The following is a 23,547-nucleotide window of genomic DNA, read 5'->3' as shown; positions in this document are numbered from 1 at the left end:
ATTGATGCTTTTGAACTGTGGCGTTGGAGAAGACTCTTGTGAGTCCCTTGGACAGCAAGATCAAACCAGTCAATCTTAAAGAAAATCAATCCTGAATATTCACTGGAAGGACTGATGCTGAAGCTACAATACGTTGGTCACCTGATACAAAGAGCCAACTCATTGATAAAGACCCTGATGCTGGGAAAGACTGAGGGCAGGAGAGGGGGCAACAGAGAATGATATGGTTGGATGGCATCACTGATTCCATGGACAGGAGTTTGAGCAAACTCAGGGAGATAGTGAAGGGCAGGGAAGCCTGGCGTGCTATAGTTCAGGGATCTCAAAAATTCGGACATGACTTAGAAGCTGAACGACAATCATATCACTATTCTGGAAATCCCTATAGAAGACAAAATCTTTGCCTAAAAGCTGGTTCTGTATCTCTCCCTTGGCAGTATAAAATAAACTGCAGATGGTACAACTCTGTCTGTCTCAGGAAACAAGCACTTTAACTGGGTGTTAAGGAGATTGGGAATGTTTCCTCATTTTAAATATATCCACTCACAGTTAGGACATTTGAGGCATTAAGAGAAAAGGGTTATAAATGGGATCTTAGAAGGGCTTGTTGTTGCTGTTCAGTCGCTCATTCATGTCTGACTCTTTGTGACCCCATGGACTGCAGCATACCAGGCTTCCCTGTCGTTTACTATCTCCCAGAGGTTGCTCAAACTCATGTCCATTGAGTTGGTGATGCCATCCAACCACCTCATCCTCTGATGCCCACTGCTCCTCCTGCCCTCAATCTTTCCCAGCATCAGGGTCTTTTCCAATGAGTTGGCTCTTTGCATCTGGTGGCCAAAGAATTGGAGCTTCAGCATCAGTCCTTCCAATGAATATTCTGGCAGGGTTGATTTCCTTTAGGATTGACTGGTTTGATCTCCTTGCTGTCCAGGGGACTCTCAAGAGTCTTCTCTGCCCCATAGTTGAAAAGAATGAATTATTTGGCGCTCAGCCTTCTTTATGGTCCAACTCTCATATCCGTATATGACTACTGGAAAAACCATAGCTTTGACTATACGGACTTTGGTCGACAAAGTGATGTCTCTGCTTTTGAATACACTGTTTAGGTTTGTCATAGCCTTTCTTCCAGGAAGCAAGCAGCTTTTAATTTCATGGTGACAGTCACCATCCACAATGATTTTGGAGCCTAAGAAAATGAAGTCTGTCACTACTTCCATTGTTTCCCCATCTATTTGCCATTAAGTCATAGAACTGGATGTCATGGTCTTCGTTTTTTGAACGTTAAGTTTGAAGCCAGCTTTTTCACTCTCCTCTCTCATTTTCATCAAGAGGCTCTTTAGTTCCTCTTCCCTTTCTACCACAAGGGTGGTGTCATCTGCATGTCTGAGGTTATTGGTATTTCTTCCAGCAATCTTGATTCTAGCTTGTGCTTTATTCAGCCCAGCATTTCACATGATGTACTCTGTACTCCAATTTTGTTGCTTTTTATCCTTCTACATTTTCTGCTCTTAAGATTCTGCTGTATTCAATTGACAAAGACTGATAACGTAATGGTGAAAGTATTAGTCATTCAGTCATGTCTGACTCTTTGCAAATTCATGGACTAGTTTGCCAGGCTCCTCTATCCATGGAATTCTCCAGGCAAGAATACTGGCGTGGGTAGCCACTCCCTTCTCCAGGGTAATCTTCGCAATCCAGTGACTGAACCCAGGTCTCCTGTACTGCAGGCAGATTTTTTACCATCTGAGCCACCAGGGAAGTCCAAGGGTCCTTTGCAAATACTGTTAGTAGGAATGTGGAGAAGGCAATGGCACCCCACTCCAGTACTCCTGCCTGGAAAATCCCATGGACGGAGGAGCCTGGTAGGCTGCAGTCCATGGGGTCACTAAGAGTCGGACACAACTGCACGACTTCACTTTCACTTTTCACTTTCATGCATTGGAGAAGGAAATGGCAACCCACTCCAGTGTTCTTGCCTGGAGAATCACAGGGACGGGTGGGCTGCCGTCTCTGGGGTCGCAGAGTCGGACACGACTGAAGCGACTTAGCAGCAGCAGCAGCAGCAGGAATGTAAATTAGCAGGCTTTTTACAGTTCAATTTGGCATAATTACCAAAGTTTTATATATACACAGTGTTCAACAAATTCATGTGTAGATCAGATTGATCCAGCAGAAACACCAATGTAAGTGAGTCAAGATACACACACAAAGATCAATGCAGCATTGTTTGAAATAGTGAAAAATGAAATGAACTATGCATTAGAGGTAACAGAGCAGGCCTGAGACTACTGTCCTAAAAAGGCTTGCTTTGCAAGGTTGCCCCTCAGCTGGAGGGTAAACAGTTCTCTACACTGATATAAAGCTTTCCCTAAAGATCCACACCTGGGTAAATGAAGCCATCATGGCAATGAGACCCTACATAACCCAGAGCCACCGACACTGAAGCTCAACTGGTTTCAAATAAACTTTCCTTACCGTTTACGCCATCTGAAGTGGGGTTTTACTGCTTTCAGTCCATCTGGATTTCCACTTGTGTTGGCTTATATAAAACTGACTCTGAAATTATAAGCCAGAGCCCTGTGTGTGTATCCTAGATGCATCACTAACTTCATGAATGTGGGCAAGGCGTTTATCATCCACAGATAACAGTTTTTTAATCGTACAAATGAAATGATACCTTTTAAAAGTACTGTAGTGAAAAAATAACAGGGAAACTCACTGTTTTGGTTATACAATGTTTGTAAAGTTTAATGATCAGAAAGAGCTTAGCAAATAACCTGGTATATAAGTCACCAGGTAATGGATCCACATCTCTGCATGCCCCAATGCTAGAATATTTAAACCCTAGAAGCTCTGTCCAGTAAACACATCATAGAAACTGTCCATCAATTATCAGAAAAATCTGAAATCAGCCAAGGGAAACAATTCTGTTTCACAGCTAACATTATAGCACAGATTCTAATAAATGAAATTTTTATCTGGGATAGCATTAGTTATTTTCACTCACAGGGCATTTGCAGAATTCCTGAACATACCACATGGGAAAACAACCTGGAGTATAATCAACTTTAAGACAGGCTGAGCCAGCCACATGATGTGGAGGTGGTCTGCTACTGGCAGCAATTCAAACAGTATGGCTGAAGCAATCTCCATCTAAATCTCTCAAATGAGAAATTAACAGAGAGGCACATTCACGAAGCTACAGAATTTTTTTTTGAGTACCAACTTTCTGTGCCACAGACATGTTCTGAAATACATATTACCACTCTTAAAGGTTTTACTAGAAATAATCAGTATTTAAATGTTGTACCCAGTGTGTTGACTAATCACATTATATGCATAAATGGACACATACATAGATATATCTATACATACACAAACATGCATGTATACATACTGACATGTTAGGCCAAAGGGAGCTTTAAAACAAGCATCAAAGGATACTTAATCAATTATAGAAGTAGAAACTGAGCTTCCTAAATTATCAATCATATAAGCTGACTATATTGTCTCAAATATTCAAAAATAAAGCAAATAAGGCAAAAACTTTAGTGCACTTTACAACATAATATATAAAATAGTTAATATACATCATAAACAAATCTGTTATCAAACTGTAGATATAAAATAACTAATCATTTACATGTGAGTAAGTGAGTAGGTCAAAGTCGCTCAGTCGTGTCTGATTCTTTGCGACCCCATGACTATACAGTCCATGGAATTCTCCAGGCCAGAATACTAGAGTAGGCAGCCTTTCCCTTCTCTAGAGCATCTTCCCAACCCAGGGATCGACCCCAGATCTCCCACTTTGCAGGTGGATTCTTTACCAGCTGAGCCACCAGGAAAGTCCAAGGATATTGGAATGGGAAGCCTAGCTTTTTGTTCTCTGTTTTCTTCTCCTCTTGGGTGCTGTGAACTCTAAAGACAAAAAATTAAGGCGTCTGTCAGATCTAAAAAAGAATACTTAATTGATAACACACATTAAACTAAATAGGTTGGTATAACAGTAAGAACACCTTCACAACAATGATACAAGACATCTTAAACCTGACATATACATGAGTTTTTCCCTTCAAAATGACATTGCAGTTGTAGACTTACTAATGTAGATCCCAATCATCCTAAATGCTACTTGATAATAAGCTACTTGGAGGTCGTTTCCTATGGGTATGCCCTCCCTATAGTTAGTATAGGCCCAGCATGCCAGATCGGAACAGTATCTGGGCCAGCGCTAACAGAAAGTGACTGAGATGTCAACTGCTTTCCACCTGACATAGTCACTTTCTGTTAGCACTGGCCCAAAACACTAGCACCATACCAAAAAGGTAGCATCTTTTTGGCTACCATGGCACATTCCATGACCAATACCCAAGTTAAGTCTCCATCTAGAAACAGTCGAGAGCCTAAAGTCACTGATTATTAAAAACAAAGCAAATAACAGAAGATACAAAACATGAAAATTATGGAAGACACAGAAGAAAGAAATATTCCCCATCAATGAAAACTAAAAGAAGATGACAGAAAAAGGAATGAGAAAAGACAAAGACAAAATTAAGAAGAAAAAGAAAACAGATTCCTGGAAGGCAGCAGCATCAGGCCAAGAGTACATAAAGCAAGTCTGAGACCCGGTGGAGACCTCCTTAAAAAGATGACAATGATAAAATGCCTAATGTGCTCAAGTGTTTCAAGGGGAAGGCTTATACATTGAGCAACAGTCTGAGGATAAACTAGTGATAAGTACATAAAGAAACAATAAGGCAAAAAAGTTATTAACTCTCTAAGGCCAACAATAAATGCTCAGATTAAGGGAGAATCACAGATTATGTTAGATGGCCCTACTGCTAATAATGTTTCATAAATGCTGAATACTCACGTAACTAAAATAATGACTATACTTGGAGGATAGGGGATAGGAAGTATCATGTGTTTGGGTTGGGAGGTGAAGAATATATAAAATTATTATACTGTACCATCTTTGTATGGTGACAGAGCTAACCTGTCACATATATCTCTCTCTCTCATGGTGACCACCTTGTAGTGCACAGAAATATCCATTATGTTGTGCACCTGTTACATTAACGAAAACTAAATCCTCATCCTCCTCAGTGTGGAAAGTCAACAGATAATTCATAGAACTGAAATATGAATAAGTGACAATATAAACATGCTATTTAGAAACATGGAGGTCAATGCCAAAATAATTACGAAAGAGTCAAAAGTGGTTGTCTCAGGGAATAAGAAATGGGAGTCAATGTCAGAAGTCCATGATTTCTTATAATCAGTATGATAAAATTGTTAAGTATTAAATTATATGCTTATGTATTTAATAAAAACCAAATTTTAAAAACTCGCACTCTGATAGAGTTTAGAATGTGACTTGCCAGGTAGCCATAAAAGTGTACATGTGTTTGTTTACTTGCGACAAAACTAGAAAGCAACTATAGTCTGAAACTATACAGGACTATATAGGATTATAAAGAACTGTTTTACGCTGACACAAGCAAATCACAGAAGCACTCAAGACTTCTGAAGCAACAAATATTCTCTTGTCTTTGTCTTCCGTATGGTTCCATAGCACCCTGTCTCTTTACCATAATGTACTGGGTCGTTTTTTTTTTTTCACACTAAGCCATAAGGTTCTTTGGAACTTGGACTGATCTGATTCATTAGTACCTTAGGCCCACTATGACCCACTCACTCTCCTCAGATCTATTCACTGTGATCAAAATAAAACAGTTCTTAAAACTCTTGTACTATATATCTTTATATTCCCATACCTCGCTAACTAGTTCAAACATAATAGGCACTCAATAAATGTTTGCTGAATGAATACAGCACCAAAATGGAAAAGTCATTAGGCAGATTCTTGATATGTATTACATTCATTATCATTGATGGATTACTAAATATCAAGCCTAGCCAGCTAAATATGACTTATTCTCTATGTTACTGTAATTATTATTAGAGATAGTTATTTAAACTATTGTTTAATAAATATTATAAATTATGAAAACCACAGCAGCACAAAAAGGTATAGCCATTTTAACTCACATTGTGCAATTTACCACTTAGTTACAATCATCATCTCATAGGTGAAAATTTTACATTTACTAGAATTTGAAATGAGAAATTTTTAGCAATAAAGTATTTTTTAAAAAGTTATATCCAGTAACTCACTTTGTGAACTTTGCCCTTTGTTAGGAATACATTTCAGAAACCCTCATGATTACAGATATTCACTTACTAATAACGATGTATTCCCTCTCCTTCACTGACCACTGACCGCTGCCACTCCATATCCATCCATTTACTGTATTATCACTTACTTTTAAGTGTCAGGATTAATGGTATGATTAATGGTAAAATTCTCCAGTGTACCAAAGATAAAAACATCACAGGAACACACAGTTGTCATGCTCTTCTGGGTTCTAAACCTTGATGCTCTACAAGGAGTTTGACAAAATTTCATCTGTACCTGTTTCACTAAAACTTTCATTCTCTTCATCCTCTTCTGTAACCACAGGCATACTCAGATTTAAAGATTTATCTTCCATATGTATATTCTGCATGTCACCTGGAAATAGTTAAACAAGTAATTTTATATGAAAACAAAGAATGTTAACCTTTGAGAAAAATTTTACACAAATTATGACAAGACTATAATAGCACATATTAGGTGTTTAAAAGCTAAAATTGTAATGGTGAACAGAAATATGCATTTTAAAATCACACCATTTTTTAAAGTATTAATATATTTATACCTATGTTTTGAAAATAGCCTCTAATTCTTCCATTAAAGAAAACAGAGGAAAAGGGAAGAAACAAAATTAGCCAAACACTGATACAGGATTCAATCCTTATCACACACAGCATGAGTTATATCTGCAGACACCATGGAATAATCATGTGTTACTTCAAGTTAATCACAAATGTAATTCTAAAGTTAACAGTCTTTTGTTTTTAAAACTGATATGGACTTAATGACAAATATTCTATATCGGTTGCTGAACACCAGAATGCTGTCCAAGAACCATTATTAAATAAAACAACCTGAAAATAAGGCAATTCTCACATACACAAGCACACACACAAAATCTGTTCCTTTAGGATCATTATTCACTAACTTAACAAACAATTGTAAGATCACATTACAGTGAAGGAAAATGTGCACAAACTTCAGAAACACAGTTAAGATTGGAGGTCTTCTATAGCAACCTTCTATTGCCGGAAGAAATATCCTCATCAAATTATCAAATACCATTGTCGTATCAGGTCTCATTCAGCATATCATTTTCTGTTCATGGCAATCCCTTGACACAGTCACTCTTTATTTCTTATGCTTCCTGATTCTTCTCCACAACACTTATTCCACCTGTTATCTGTAGTAATTTGTCTCTTTATAGCCTGCCTCTTCCCACTAGAATGTAAACTTCACAAGGACAGATTCTGGTTTGTTTAGGTTGATGTATCCCCAGCACTTAGAAAAGTGCCTGGCAGAGAGGAGGGCCTCAATTAACCACGAATAATCAAATATGGATTCAAGTATTTTATAACACAGTATTTCACAGAGTATATATGTTACTAAGTACCTGCCAGTACAGAAGGCAACAAATTCAATGAAAATGAGTTTAAGCTTTCTGCTCTGAACACACATATGCTGGCATCTTAATTCGATGCAGATTTTATGGAATGAAGAGATTGCTCTCAGTTCAGTTCAGTCGCTCAGTCATGTCCGACTCTTTGTGACCCCATGAATTGCAGCACGCCAGGCCTTCCTGTCCATCACCAACTCCCAGAGTTCACTCAAACCCATGTCCACTGAGTCAGTGATGCCATCCAGCCATCTCATCCTCTGTTGTCCCCTTCTCCTCCTGCCCCCAATCCCTCCCAGCATCAGTCTTTTCCAATGAGTCAACTCTTCACATGAGGTGGTCCAAGTATTGGAGTTTCAACTTTAGCATCAGTCCTTCCAAAGAACACCCAGGACTGATCTCCTTTAGGATGGACTGGTTGGATCTCCTTGCAGTCCAAGGGACTCTCAAGAGTCTTCTCCAACACCACAGTTCAAAAGCATCAATTCTTTGATGCTCAGCTTTCTTCACAGTCCAACTCTTACATCCATACATGACCAGTGAAAAAACCATAGCCTTGACTAGACGGACCTTTGCTGGCAAAGTAATGTCTCTGCTTTTCAATATGCTATCTAGGTTGGTCATAACTTTCCTTCCAAGGAGTAAGCATCTTTTAATTTCATGGCTGCAATCACCATCTGCAGTGATTTTAGAGCCCAGAAAAATAAAGTCTGACACTGTTTCCACTGTTTCCCCATCTATTTGCCATGAAGTGATGGGACCAGATGCCATGATCTTTGTTTTCTGAATGTTAGCTTTCAGCCAACTTTTTCACTCTCCACTTTCACTTTCATCAAGAGGCTTTTTAACTCCTCTTCACTTTCTGCCAGAAGGGTGGTGTCATCTGCATATCTGAGGTTACTGATATTTCTCCCGGCAATCTTGATTCCAACTTGTGCTTCTTCCAGCCCAGCGTTTAGATGAAGTTAACTAGCAAAAAGCTTCCATTTTAAACACAATTCAAACCAAGATTATAATCAGTACAATCTATCCCAAATTACTAATACTCCTCTTAACAATCTTGCGCCATGTCCATCCATATCAACTATTAATGATTTTTTCAAACCCACATTTATAACCTAAGGGAATCTATGCAACAATGTCAAGGGAAGGATTTCTGAGTTTAAAACTGTCAGCTGTGCAAGAAAACCTTCATCTAGTCACATGATGATTAACTACATTTTAGGTATAATTTCTACATTAAAGGAATAAGTTTAAAAAAGAAAGGCAATGTTCTCCAAAAGCTCTTAAAAACAAAATAAAATGCTTCATCCAGTTATGCAGCTAGGAACCAAGAAGTGAACACACAAAACTTCAGGATGTTTATCTCAGAGTCAACATATTAAATAAAAGCTATAAAAGCTCACGATACGTTCCTCAGGCCTTTATCCAAAACCTAATTATTTTACATAAAACTGAAACGAATGGCCAACCTGCTTCTTAAAACCCACTAGTTAAAGAAGCAGCAAAAGGGCAAAAAACTGCTGTTTGCACACTGAGAACATAAAGACACCTACCACAACAAATGTGCCAGAAAAACAAGGACAGTCCTGCGTCCCGAAGCCATAGTATAATGATCAACTTGAGGTATCTGATAGGATTACTATATTACAAAATCCAGTAAAAAGAATATGCTCATGATGAAAACCCTGAATCATAAAGTGAATACTAAATTATGTTCAGGATACACTGTTCAAGAAAATAGGAGAGCATAAAATACATGTAAAAATGATAAACGCACATTGTAGAAAACAAGAACCATATACATGTAGTATGCTTTAGAAAGGTATCAACCAGAATAATTAACTGTTTAAAAAGTAAATTTTGACATTTAAATCATTAACCTCAGTTATCCACAAAGCTAACTTCCTAGGGGGTGTTAGGTTGATAGTTTTCCTCTGCTCCAAGCTCATCACAATTATGGGATGCAATTATAAGTCACAGATTATTGCTCCATCTCAACACATATGATTACAGGACATGCAGCTAGAATACGACAATTACTTAAGTGCATGTCTAATCTGAGCTCCAGAGCCACATTTCCAATTACGTGAGAGAGAACAAGTATGGAGTTAAGGACTCAGGCTTCGATTCAAGCAGACTGCCACTCAAGTCTCAGCTTTAAGTATTAGTTAGGTGACCTTGGACGTGGGAAAAAAGTTCAGCAGAAAATAAGTGTTACACCGCTATATGTAAAATGATAACCAACAAAAACCTATTGTAGAGCACATGGAATTCTGCTCAATTTTATGTGCCAGGCTGGATGGGAGGTGGAGTTTGGGGGAGAATGGATACATGTACATGTTCGGCTGAGTCCCTCATGGTTCACCTGAAACATTACAACACTGTTAATTTGGCTATACCCCAATACAAAATGTTTTTGGTGTTAAAAAAAATTAATTAAAATTTTAAAAAAATTAAAAAGGAAGAGTGTTACATAAGCAACAGTTGTTATCATCTTCACCATCATGTATCACCATTACTATTAACTGATGTTCTTCCAGAAGCCTGCATGTTATGTTCTAGGAATGGTGAACAGGTATAGCTTAAGTAATACAAAGTGGGTAAATCCAATCAACATACGTGAGCACTTATTTATGCATTAGACACCCTTTACAAGAATTGAGCCTGGAAAGGCAGATTGTGGCAAGTTCTTCCCCCAAATGAAATCTTCATCCTGTGACCCTTAGTCTATTAAAGTCACCAACATTCCCCCAGTTGCTGAGGCTGTAAGCGTCCCTGTCTCATCTCTCTCCACCAGCCTCTGTATGTGGTTACCTGTAGATAGCCACTGGCTCTCCTAATTGTCAGTCTGCTTGTCTAATTCCTACAACCTGGCCAGATCCTCATTACTCCTCAACAGCCTTTTACTTAGAGCTCCTATTTTCAGTTTGTTCCCACCTAACTACCATACTACTGCCAGACTGATCTTCAAAGAAAACTGGTCATACCACTTGCTTGCTCAGCAGTCTCACAAGACTCCCTTCTGCCTACTAAATGAAGTCCAAATTTCTTGGTTCCACACTTCAGGCCTGGTCACAATCCAATTCTCAACATATCTTTCTATATTAACAGTAACTCTTCAATACAGCAGTCACAATCCACATAAAATGGAACCTTCGTATCCTGTACTTCCACCCACCTTGCCTTTTTTCATGTCAATCTTGTCGTAGTCTAAGGAATTATTTTATATTTGTTTGCTTTTTAATCTTTGGATTTTTCCTGATTACTAAACATGGTTATCATCTAAAAGTCAAACATTATGGAAATTTATGGACTTAGAAATTTCCATGATCCCATCCCTGAGAATTAACCTCTGTTATATGCATCTAGTTTCTTCAAAGATATATATATATATATATAAAACTTCTGTCTACATATTTTTTTATTATAGTTCACTTACAATGTAGTTTCTAGTGTACAAAAAAGTGATTTAGTTTATACATACATATGTGTGTGTGTATATATATGTGTGTGTGTGTATAGTGTTGTCGCTCAGTCGTGTCCAACTCTTTGCTACCCCATGGACTACACAGCCTGTTAGGCTCCTGTGTCCATGGAATTCTCTAGACAAGAATACTGGAGTAGGTAGCCATTCTCTTTTCTAGGGGATCTCCCTGACCCAGGGATCAAACCCGAGTCTCCTACATTGCAGGCAGATTCTTTACCATCTGAGCCATCAAGGAAGCCTTGATTACTTGATTACACATATTACTCTTTTTCAGGTTCTTTTCTATTATAGTTTATTATAAGATATTGAATATGCTTTCCCGTGCTATACAGCAGGACCTTGTTGTTTATCTATTTTATATTATAGTAGCTTTGTGTCTATATATGTATTTATTAAGAAATGAATCATACTTGTCTGTAAAAAAACATTTTCACTAAGCAATGTATCAATATATTTTGGACATATTTTCATGTCAGTATACAGAAAACTTTCTCCAGCTTTTTAGGAACAGCAAAGTATTCCTTTATATGGACAAAAATTTCATGTACACAATTTTTCAATGTTATACATTTGAGTTGTTAACAATCTTTGCCATTTCAAATAATCCTGTAATGAATGTCCTGTTTTTGTCACTTGGACAAATCCCTAGAAATCAAAAATACTTTTCTACTTTAATGAACTTTTTGATTAAAGAGAATCTTTTTAGTAAGCACTTGAATATTTATTAAGGTGAAGAATAACAAATTACCTCTGCTTCAAAGTATTTACAATACCTTCTGAGCTATAATAGTAGCTGGAATAGTTGAGTTATAATTAAAGATCTTAATTCAGATCACATTTTACTGTACTTTCTTTCTGATGGGTTAAATCCTCCCTAATACACCTAGGTAAATTCAATAACAAATCTCAGCCATCTTTAAAAGTTAATTTCAGAGTTTATGAAAATGTTTTAGGTAACTACATAAAGTAAAACAAAATATGACTAGTGAAGGAAGTGATCTTTCACAAATTACATGTGTCAAACGTTTCAGATGAAAAGGAACTTTCATTTAATTTCTTTCCTAGCTTGCATTTGCGGAGAAGGCAATGGCACCTGACTCCAGTACTCTTGCCTGGAAAATCCCATGGACCGAGGAGCCTGGTAGGCTGCAGTCCATGGGGTCACTAAGAGTCGGATACGACTGAGCGACTTCACTTTCACTTTTCACTTTCATGCGTTGGAGAAGGAAATGGCAACCCACTCCAGTGTTCTTGCCTGGAGAATCCCAGGGACAGGGGAGCCTGGTGGGCTGCCGTCTATGGGATCGCACAGAGTCAGACGCGACTGAAGCAACTTAGCAGCAGCAGCTTGCATTTGGCTCCTTCTTTGCTCTTCAACTGCATAAAAAAAACTGTTTTCCTGAAAGGAAAGAATATTATGTTTTGCCACTGATCTAACTATCTCTTCCCACTTTTCTGGGTCTGAAGCTGCTGTCTCTAATAAAAGTGCCATCTCACTGTGCTTTCCAGCAGCTAGTACTGGACAAATCTTGAATAGCTTATGTACAAAACTGTTTTTAAATTTTATTTTGGTGAGGTTTCAGTGAGATCTACTAGGTATGCATCCTAAAGCTTAATTTGCCTAAAATGGACTTTCCTTTGGTGTGGTCTCTTTGAAGGCTGATTGAGAGAAAGAAAAACCAAGAAACTAATTGTTTTGATCTGAAAATTGATGTGTCTTTCTGAAATAAAGAAGCATTCTCTCCAAAAAAAAAAAATTGTTTTCCCGATATTTAAGAAAGTAGCTTGACCTCTCTGCTGCACTTAAATGAAATAAGATCAACTATTAATAAAAACTGCCTGTGCAGGCTTCTAAAACTAAGTATCTTTGCTGATACCTTACAAAAAGCAATCAAATCTACCAAAAGTTAATTTTTTAAGTATAATCAAATGAATTCATCTTTACCTCATGTCCTCTGCTTTGATTTGAATTGATACATAATAAAATTCACCATTTTTAAGGTAGTACAGATCTAGAAGTTTAGATAAATGCAGTCATGCAAGCACCACTGCAATCAAACTACAGAATAGATCATCACACCAAAAATTTCCTTCGTGCCCTTTTGCAATCATCAGTTCTCTCCACCCCCAGTTCCGAGGAATCAACAATTGTTTTTATGTCCCTGTAGATTCACCTTTTCCAGAATATCTTATAAATGGAGCCATATTGTATATAGCTTTTCTTGTGTCTCACTTCTTTCACCTAGTACAGTACACTGAGATTTATCTGTGTTATTAGATGTGTCAATAGTTCTTTTATTCCTGAATAGTATTCAACTGTATGGTATATCATAATTGTTTACATAATATCCAGCTGAAAACATTTAGGCTGGTTGCAATCTTTTGTAATTTGAATGAAACTGCTATAAACTTCAGAGAAGGCCAGGAAAATCCCATGGATGGAGGAGCCTGGTAGGCTGCAGTCCATGGGGTCGCTTGGAGTCGGACACGACTGAGTGACTTCACTTTCACTTTTCACTTTCATGCATTGGAGAAGGAAATGGCAACCCACTCCAGTGTTCTTGCCTGGAGAATCCCAGGGACGGCGGAGCCTGATGGGCTGCCGTCTATGGAGTCGCACAGAGTTGGACACGACTGAAGCGACTTAGCAGCAGCAGCAGTAAACTTAGATATACAAATTTTTGTGTGAATGTAAGTTTTTATTTCTTTTGCATAAGTATCAAGGAGTGGGATTGCTGTTATATGGTCAGTATATGTTTAACTTTATGAGAAACTGACAGTTTTTCATGGTCAGTATATGTTTAACTTTATGAGAAACTGACAGTCTTCCAGAGTATAGATCTAGGAGTTACCATTCTGAATTCCCACAAAAAATGTATGAAAGTTCCACTTAGCTCTAAAATATTTACTATCTGGCCCCTTACAGAAAGTCTGTTGACTCCCAACAGCTAGAGACTATTTTTTAAAATCAAGATGGATGCTAGACTTAATCAAATGTTTTCTTGGGTAACTATTAAAATGAATTCACATTTTCCCCTTTAACCTATTTACACAGCAAATCATATTCATAGATTCCTAACTGCACCATCCCTGCATCATAGAATGAATGTACACAGTAAAGCTGTTCTGTATCTGAGATTCTTTTGATACATGTAACTTAGAATTTTTCCATTAATACTTATGAGACTGGCCTAACAGCTTTCTTCACAATACATGCTAGTCCTGTAAAGAAAACTAAAAAAAAATTCTCCTTCGGAAGTATTTCTTAATTATCCTTAACAAATGTAGTATCTCTGCCTCTGAATTCTCAAAGCACTTCATGCATTAACTGATGGAACTTATCATATCTGGACTATATTAAAGGTACTAAACTGTAATTTTCCCTCTACTATCTCAATATAGGAAAAAAACATGCTAAAAGGCTATTATGCTAAGTCGCTTCAGTCGTGTCCAACTCTGTGCGACCCCAGAGACGGCAGCCCACCAGGCTCCCTCGTCCCTGGGATTCTCCAGGCAAGAACACTGGAGTGGGTTGCCATTTCCTTCTCCAATGCATGAAAGTGAAAAGTGAAAGTGAAGTCGCTCAGTCGTGTCTGACTCTTAGTGACCCCATGGACTGCAGCCCACCAGGCCCCTCCGTCCATGGGATTTTCCAGGCAAGAGTACTGGAGTGGGTTGCCATCGCCTTCTCCGAAAAGGCTATTAACATATCTTCATATACTGCTGCAGTGGCTTTCTGTGTGCTTCTTATATCAGGCACTAAATATTTAGTATGTTTCTAATACTTTTTTTCCCTTGAGCCTGCTAATCAGATTCCAGCTTTATGTATGGTGAATATATTTGTGCAGTGCTCAAAAATTAAACTACTTGAGTACATGAATTCATGTTTTTAGAAAACAAACAGCAAAGTTAACTTTATAGATAAGCTATTTCAAAAGAAAAGCAGGTACACCTTAGTTAGTACAGCTAGTGGAAAATATGGTTTATAGAATGTGCTACTTATCATAACTTATTCTACATGTAAGTTTGATTCACACACAAAAATTACTAATGAAGTATAATATGGATAATTCTAAACTGATTCTATAACTAACCATATCACTTGGACAAGTTATTTAATCTGTATGGGCCTAAATTTTATCATCTATGAAACGACCAATTTTATGACTTCTAGGGTTCCTTTCAGTTGTAAGATTCCAAGAATCTAAGACAATTTATTTCTAATATTAATCTCACAAGGTTCTTAAACAAGTATCTAATGCTTTTTAATCAAGAAAACATGGTGAGGGAAGACAGTACGTAAGACCCATTCTCCCTTTTTAAGGTTCTCAAAAGGTACCTCTGTCTCTGGAAGACACTTTCTTTCCTGCTGGTTTCAACGTTTCTTTGTTTTTTCTTTTCCTAGTTGTTTTGGTTTGTACTTGGCCGGATTCAGAATCAGAAAAGTCAACTTTGACCTGACGGTGCCTTCTTGACTTCGATGCCTAAACAGTTAGAAATCTAATTAATCACAATGAATCACAAAATGAATCCAACAATACATCATTTAGGGAATGGCAAAACATTACTGCATGGCAAACAGAAGGGGAAAAAGTGGAAGGAGTGACAGACTCCCTCTTCTTGGGTTCCAAAGTCATTGCGGACCGTGACTACAGCCACGAAATCAGAAGACGATTGCTTCTTGGCAGGAAAGTGATGGCAGACCTAGACAGTGTGTTGAAAAGCAGAGACATTACTCTGCCAACAAAGGTCCATACAGTCAAGGCTGTGGTCTTCCCAGTGGTCATGTATGGTTGTGAGAGCTGGACCATAAAGAAGGCAGGACACCAAAGAATTGATGTCTTTGAACTGTGGTGCTGGAGAAGACTCCTGAGAATCCCCTGGACAGCAAGGAGATCAAACCAGTCAATCTTAAGGGAGATCAACCCTGAATATTCACCAGAAGGACTGATGATGAAGCTGAAGCTCCAGTCCTTTGGTCATCTGATGTGAACAGACGACTCACTGGAAAAGTCCCTGATGCTGGGAAACATTGAGGGCAGAAGGAGAAGAGGGCATCAGAGGATGAGATGGCTGGAGGGCATCACCGATGCAATGAACATGAACTTGGGCAAACTCTAGGAGATGGTGAGGGACAGGGAAGCTTGAGGTGCTACAGTACACGTGGTTGCAAAGAGTTTGACATGACTGGCCAAATGAACAACAGGTCATTTAGGGAATGACAAAACAGATAGACAAAGATGAGGAAAGATTTACAGAAATACTTGTCATAAAGTACTTTACCAGGATACTTGCTTGCTTAGTATTTGTCACAGGTGTATATACCCGTTTATCTTTATAACAGGAAGAGGTCCCTGCAGCTGTCATCATCATCTATTCAAACTGGGTTAAAATTTCCTTATTGGGTTAAACGGTTGTAGATGCATGGTTGGAAGTGGAGGTAAAAAGGACAAGTATATTTTTCCCAGCTAACAACCTATTCTCCTTTTCTTCTAAAAACATTTTATTTTCCTTTGTTAGCACCACGTATTTCAAGTGAAACTACTTTATGCCTGGCTCTCCAAATGGTCATGTGGTCCCAATCTAGTCAAAATAAGCCTCACATCCCCAAGGCCACCAGGGGAAGGGCGTGTGATCTGCCATAGCTGATGTAACTCAATTTTTGAAATCTGTTTAACTATTAGAAAGGAAAATTCTCCCTTTCCACTGAACCAAAAGCTGGGAAGGCTGGAGTTGTCATGAATAGCACTTGAAGATAGTGAAAGCAATATAAGAGATGAGAAATAGAGGTAGAGTCCTAGGACTTTTTAGTTACATCAGTCAATAAATTCCCTTGTTTAAGCAGAGCTCTAACTAACACAGTTTTCAGTCAATGTCATCTATGTGGTACATGTATTATCAACAGTTTAAAAGCTACCTTGCATTACATGTTAATTGTACCTCAATAATTAAAAAAAACCACAACCATGCAATGACACATTCTTATAAAAATTTATGGGGATTATAATTTAATTATTTAATAATTTAAAAAGTATTTCATAATATCTTAAGAAATTAAACAACAACTTGCCTATGCAATATGGAAATAGTTCTGGTTTAAAAGAATTTGGAATAATTCATTTATTGTCCTGATGCTTTCATTCAAAACTGCAGTAAAGCAAATTGATAACACTTAACTAATCTATAGTCACTTCCAGTTTTTTCATTTATTCCTTTTTATTTCAACAACCAGAGAATTACAGTAGTTTCCCACAAAGTAAAGACACTTTCAGATTCATAAAAAAATCCCAGGAAAAAATATGAGATGAAGCACATAAGTTTATCAGTGCTCCTTCCTGAAACCCCACTAAAAGTGGAGGAAAGGAATAAAAATGAATGAACTCACAAAGTGGACATAATAGGAAACAATATAGCTGTAAACAAAACAACACATTCTGGAGGCAGAAAAGTGATGGCTGACTTAGAATGAAGAAAGGTGAACAAGGAAAGCTGGTCCAAGTAGATCAGGAACTGGGGTCATTAAAAAATGTGTAGATATGTGAAAAATCTACAGAAGGAATAGTATCCCATTTTCCAGCCTCAAAGCTGAACAACTGACCTCTTCCTGTACAAAACAGGTGAGCTCTCTGGAGAGGCTAAGCCAGAGCATCTGAAGGCTTTTGACAGCACTAGAAAAGCTAAGGAAGGGGTAAAGCCTCTTACTGGAAGCAGGGGTGTTGAATGAAGTCTCTGGAAGGAATGAATGGTGAGCTTGTCAGTGGATTCTCTGTAGGCACCCAAAACACTGCCAGCTGGGCTTATTTACTACTTTCCTCCCCCAGCTTGCTCTCTGATAAAAATGGCTAGATCTAAGAAAAACATGGAGACTAAAAGGCTGTATCTCTATATGGTGGTTTAGGCACTAAGTTGTGTCCGACTCATACAACCCCTTGGACTGTAACCCACCAGGCTCCTCTGTCCATGGGGCTTTCCAGGCAAGAATACTGGAGTGGGTTGCCATTTCCTTCTCCAGGGGATCTTCCTGACCCAGGGATTGGACCCAGGTCTCCTGCACCTGCAGGCAGTTTCTTTACTGACTGAGCTACCAGGGTATCTCGGACACGACTGAGCGACTTCCCTTTCACTTTTCACTTTCACGCATTGGAGAAGGAAATGGCAACCCACTCCAGTGCTCTTGCCTGGAGAATCCCAGGGACGAGAGAGCCTGGTGGGCTGCCATCTGTGGGGTCGCACAGAGTCAGACACGACTCAAGCAACTTAGCAGCAGCAGCAGCAAATATGATCTCAAGATCTTCAAACGTTTGCAAAAAGTCACCAAAATGAAAGATAGAGAACAGAATAAACAAAAATAAGAACTCTGGGGGAAAAGGAAGAAACATCAAAAAACTGTAATTAACATCCTCAAATAGATAAACATATTGAACCACGGGGGGTGAAAAAAGAAGAAATCCATTTTTTAATTAATAACAGATTCAGAGAAAAGAAAAAAAATCTTAGTAATGAAAAAATGTCAGCAGAAATTTTAAAAATCCATTATAATAGTTCAGAAGATAAAGAAAGCTCTCTGAAAATAGATAAAAACAAAGAAGAAGAAAATAAAAGTTCCAGAAAATAAAAAAAGCAAAACTGCAGCAAAGAATTCGATCAGAGAAGCATTTATAGAAAAATCCATCAGAACGGAAGGCTATCAGATCAAAAGGATGTCAATCATAAGAGCCCAGGGCACTGGTGGAAAAAAAGACCTACACCAAGGTACATTATCATGAAAATCCAGAGCTCTGGGGATAAAGATAAAATTCTAAAACCTTTCATAATTAGGAATACTAGAAGCTGGAAGACTATTAATAAAGAACAATGGGATCAAAATTCCAGGTAAATACCAGGAAAAAATAACTAAAAGAGAAAAAGGGGAAGATAGCTGCCTTTTGAGATCAAAAGTCCAGGGGCAGGAAGTGGTGGAGCGGGACTGCTGAACTGTATAAGCTACATAGTATTATTAGATTTTTTAAATTATGCAGAGGTGTTACTCTGATGAAAAAATTAAAATGTGATTAAAAGAGCATCAAGTAAATTTCTAAATTACCTCATTAAATAAATAACGTACCTGAGCAACAACTGAAAAGGCCTTTGATTTTATTTTCGCTAATGATTCTGCCCTTTCACATCTCTGGAAGTAAAAACAAACCGGAAGGGGAAAAAGTTAAAACACGCAAACATTTAGTAAAATTACGAATAATTAAGTATTTTTTTTTACCAGAAATAAGATTCAAGACAGAAGGTTAGGGTAAAAGAAACTAACATTTATTGGACACATATTAAGTAAAGACACATAGACATGCCATTACTTTCTAACAGGGGCCATGATAACAACCCCATGGCTACTGACTGTTTTCATTCAAGATTTAAAAAGGATAAGAATGAAAGCCGTGAGCCCTGGTGACTATGCCACTCCCTCTTCATCTGCCTATGCCCAAAGATGGCTCTTTGCCTCATTCACTAAGATGGATGAAAACCTTGAAGGCAGAAAGCAGTGAATAGTAGCTTAAGCTGCAGACTACGCGAAAGACTGACAAGCAGGGAGAAAAGACATAGCATTACAGCAGTCTTCCTCTGCCCCTGTAAGGACTGAGGGCACCTTCCACCACCATCTGTCCCCTTTCCTGCTGAAAACGGTGAACATTCTCATGCCCAGTCTATACCTGATGTGGTCTTTCACAAGATTTCCAGGAAAGAACAGACTAGCTCTTCACAGAACCCATGTTACAGAATTTTCTAAAGTATGTATTAATATTATAATATTGACCACAGGATGTTATGGTTAATACACAGAATCACAGCCACACATAAAATGAAAAGAAGCTAACCAAACCTCTGCCTCGTAAGCAATCATATAATGAATTTTTCTGACCTCTGATTGTTGTGAATTTCTCTCACTCTTTTCTTCTCCTCCTTTAACTTTCAGTTTTAAGGGTGGTTTCTAAAAGATAAAGTAAGTTATATTTACATATTTACAATTCAAACCAACTAAAAATTAACTGAAAATTATTTTCAGAACAATGGAAATCATTTACTTAATTACTGAAAAACTAAAAGAGTATTTCACAAGTATTGAAGCACGGCTCACCACCAGATATTAAGATCATGGTTAGGTTTCATTAGAATTATAAAATCAATAAAAATTAATCCTAACTAATGAAAGATAATATGCAGATTTATGTGATGGCGAGAGAATTGGTTTATTCTCCTTTCCTTCAGGTTTTCAAAGGTCTTAGTCATGATCATTAAAATGAGTTATTAAAAGAGTGCTACAAAAGATGTTTACGTAAGTGCCCAGGTCATCTGTGCAACCCATTTGTAGCACTTAAAGTAGTCAAACATTAAAATAAATGTCCATAGAGGAAGCAAATTATTTCCTTCTTCTCAAGGCTGTTATCTCATCACTTTCCTTGTTCATCTTTTATAAAATTGAGTTTTGAGCCATTATCCTTTATATAAGCCAAAAGTAGCAACAAATCTGATATATAACACATAATGATGAAAGATAACACGTAAAAATGCCTTTCTAGCATTTGTGAAAACATTAACACATTATTAAACACACAGTAAGTAATAAGAAATTACTTGTTTTTTTCTTTTATCCTTTTCCTAGAAGTATTTAGTAAAATTAGATGGAGAAGTGGTTTCAAAGGGAAATTTAGCAAGGCTGGCCTTCAGAGGTAAAGTTTCTTTAGCTGAAAAGACTAACATGGAATATGGGCAGCTCTAGCATCAGCATTTGGGTCAGAAAACTAAATGGAAGATACGCATTGATGAGATTTGTAAACAGTTAAACCAAGGCAGGTAGAGCACTGGTAAACAGAGAGCATGCGCTCTGTCACAATGGGAGAAGCCACCCTGAAGTCTAGCTGTCCGCTGCCATGCAGCAAAGCAGGACCGGTATAACCAAACCTCTCACCTTTAAGAGAAGTCAGATGTCTGGAATCTTAAGACCACAAATACTTAAATGTTGGTAATTAATTCAAGTAATTAAAACATTAGGAACAATGCTATGTAAAGAAAAAAAAAAGTTATGTGTAGGATTTGGATTAAAGATGGTCTGTGTGCAATCTCCAGAGAATGCTAAATTATAAAGATTGTACTAAATCCATGGTACATCAAGATTATTTATTTCCCTATAATTATGTATACTACATAATGTATACATATATATTAAATGGATATTAAACTATATATTATATAGTTGCAATTATAATTATATAATATTATTACACATAAAACATTAAATAACATCACCTAGCTAATAACTGGTAAAGCTAAAACTAAGGAAATTAAGCCCTGCAGATCTTTATTTCACAGGAGGTAGCCACTAAACAAGGCTGCCTCTCAACACCCTCACCCATGTCCAGCCAGTCATGTACGATGCAAATGCAAAGGTGACGTATCAGACAGCTACAAACCTTTCTGTCTTTGTGCCACTGCTGATGCTCCAAAACTATGTTCTTGATATTGTCAAAAAAATCATCTTTTATCAAGTCGAGGGATTTTTCCAGATTGGATTTGTCAGCTGAAATTACATGTTTCATTCTCTGATAATGGTCATGAACATTCATCATTTCCTGTAAGTGAAAAGATGAGTCCCTTAATTCAGTTTTTGAGGAGAAATGCACCAAAACAAATAAAATCAAATCACCTTCCAAAGTGACAGAGTTGAGAAGGAATAACTTATTACTGTATATTAAAAATAATATAACTATGCAAACCAGTACATTATTAATGAAGAGTCTGCTTTCCAGAAATATGGAATCATTATAATTAATGAACATTAATTAATATACAATATATGGAGAGATGATGCGGAAAGTCTAATTAATATAGGACTGCATTCCTGGATGTAACAAAACTTATTTGTAGTATAGCATATCTTTAAATATTACCCCTAATAATTAAGATCATATTTTTATTTCATATTGTCACATAAAGTATTTACACAATTCTTTATATTCAGCTGGGAATTCGTATCTCATGACTCTCACCCAATCCTCCACAGAGATGTGATTTCAGAAATCTCAAAGCTCTTGTGTCTATCTCCGTAAGTTTCTTCATTACTTAAGTGATAAGATTCAAGATTAAATGAAATAGTGACTTATGACACCATTTGAGGCATAGTTATTAGTTAGACCTTCCTACTCAAGAAACCTCCAGACAAATGGGCAGGTCTACAGGGTAAACAGAGAGACAGCCTATGGCAGGCAGACTTAAAACTCACATAAAACCAGCACTGACACTCGGCTCCAAGACCAGCAGAGAACCATCCCTCACCGATTGTTACCACGTCCTCTGAGTCACTCCCAAGATAGGCTAGTCAATGCATTTCTAGGAGATTTTTATGGACTTGATCAACATCTGTTCAAGGAATGCAAAAATGCTGAGGAGTGCTGAGTGCTTACATATGCGGGATCTTCAATGAGGAACAGTGTGCTGACATGGGCAGCCCCTAACATTTTACATGGTACACTGTGCTGTATTCCCATTATTTTGCATGCACTACAATACAGGACAAAGACAACTAGCTTGGGGCCTGAGACCTGTCACTTGCTAGATTGTGACCTTGAACAAATCCCTCAGTCGCAATCATGTTCCACGTTTGGACAAACACAATGCAGATATATAAAGTGAGCTTATACAAGTGGAAGTAGTCTGTAAATGTAAAACACTATACAAAAATCAAAGGATGAAGAAATAAAAGGTAGTGTAGGGCTTTGGAGCTTTACACATTTGGACATTCAAATCCAGTGTCTGTACCTTATGCTATGTAAATTACTTAATTTCTCTAAGCCTCAGTTTCCTTGCTTTTAAAACTGGGAAAACACTACCTCCTCTGCAGGACTATTATAATTAGTGAAAAAACATACAAAAAACCTTCAGCATGGTTCCTGGCACACAGTGAATACGCAACATGTAATGCCATTATTATAATTTTATAAATGAAGAAAATAGATTCAAAAGTGGAATGACTTGCTAAAGGGCATATTTAAGTAACAGAGTTGGAATTAATAACAGATGCTTTAAAAAACTGTAATCATGTATGGTGATGGATGTTAACTAAACTTACTGTGGTGATTGACAATATATATAAATATTGAATCATTATGTTATATACCTGAAACACAATATTATATATTATGCCTGAATTTTTTAAAAAATCAGCTATTTTGATTCAATATTCTATTCTCTAGTTTTATTAAACCTCCTTAATCAGATAACTGAGAATCATAATCAGAATTCAAATAGGCTGACATGAAGACTTAAGAGCATTTGCAGGAGGAGAAAGAAAATAGAAAAGTATTCAATTTAGGGATTATCAGTGAAAATGGGTAATAGACTATGCAGAACAGGAAAAATAGAGCCAACACAAGCACAGAAGGAAAAGGCCTTCAAAGCAAATCTGTGGCAAGCCAAAAA

The 23,547-nt window shown here is 37.4% G+C and overlaps 1 protein-coding gene across 1 annotated transcript in view; it reads right to left on the bottom strand.

Moving 5' to 3' along the window:
* Positions 1–2,724: 2,724 nt before the first annotated feature.
* The window catches only part of SNAPC1 (small nuclear RNA activating complex polypeptide 1), a 32,037-nt gene continuing 11,214 nt past the window's right edge, over positions 2,725–23,547 (bottom strand). The window contains exons 5-10 of the mRNA XM_061429073.1: positions 21,543–21,701; positions 19,994–20,062; positions 19,190–19,252; positions 15,425–15,569; positions 6,479–6,577; positions 2,725–3,921 (exon numbers count right to left, since the gene is read on the bottom strand). Coding sequence (XP_061285057.1) covers positions 3,875–3,921; positions 6,479–6,577; positions 15,425–15,569; positions 19,190–19,252; positions 19,994–20,062; positions 21,543–21,701 — 582 coding nt within the window. The 3' untranslated portion in view covers positions 2,725–3,874. The remainder of the gene's footprint in view (positions 3,922–6,478; positions 6,578–15,424; positions 15,570–19,189; positions 19,253–19,993; positions 20,063–21,542; positions 21,702–23,547) is intronic.

The sequence above is a fragment of the Bos javanicus genome, chromosome 10, assembly GCF_032452875.1.
Source record: "Bos javanicus breed banteng chromosome 10, ARS-OSU_banteng_1.0, whole genome shotgun sequence".
Classification (NCBI taxonomy): domain Eukaryota; kingdom Metazoa; phylum Chordata; class Mammalia; order Artiodactyla; family Bovidae; genus Bos; species Bos javanicus.
The sequence above is the reverse complement of the archived record's forward strand: the minus strand, read 5'-3'. Positions and strand labels throughout refer to the sequence as shown.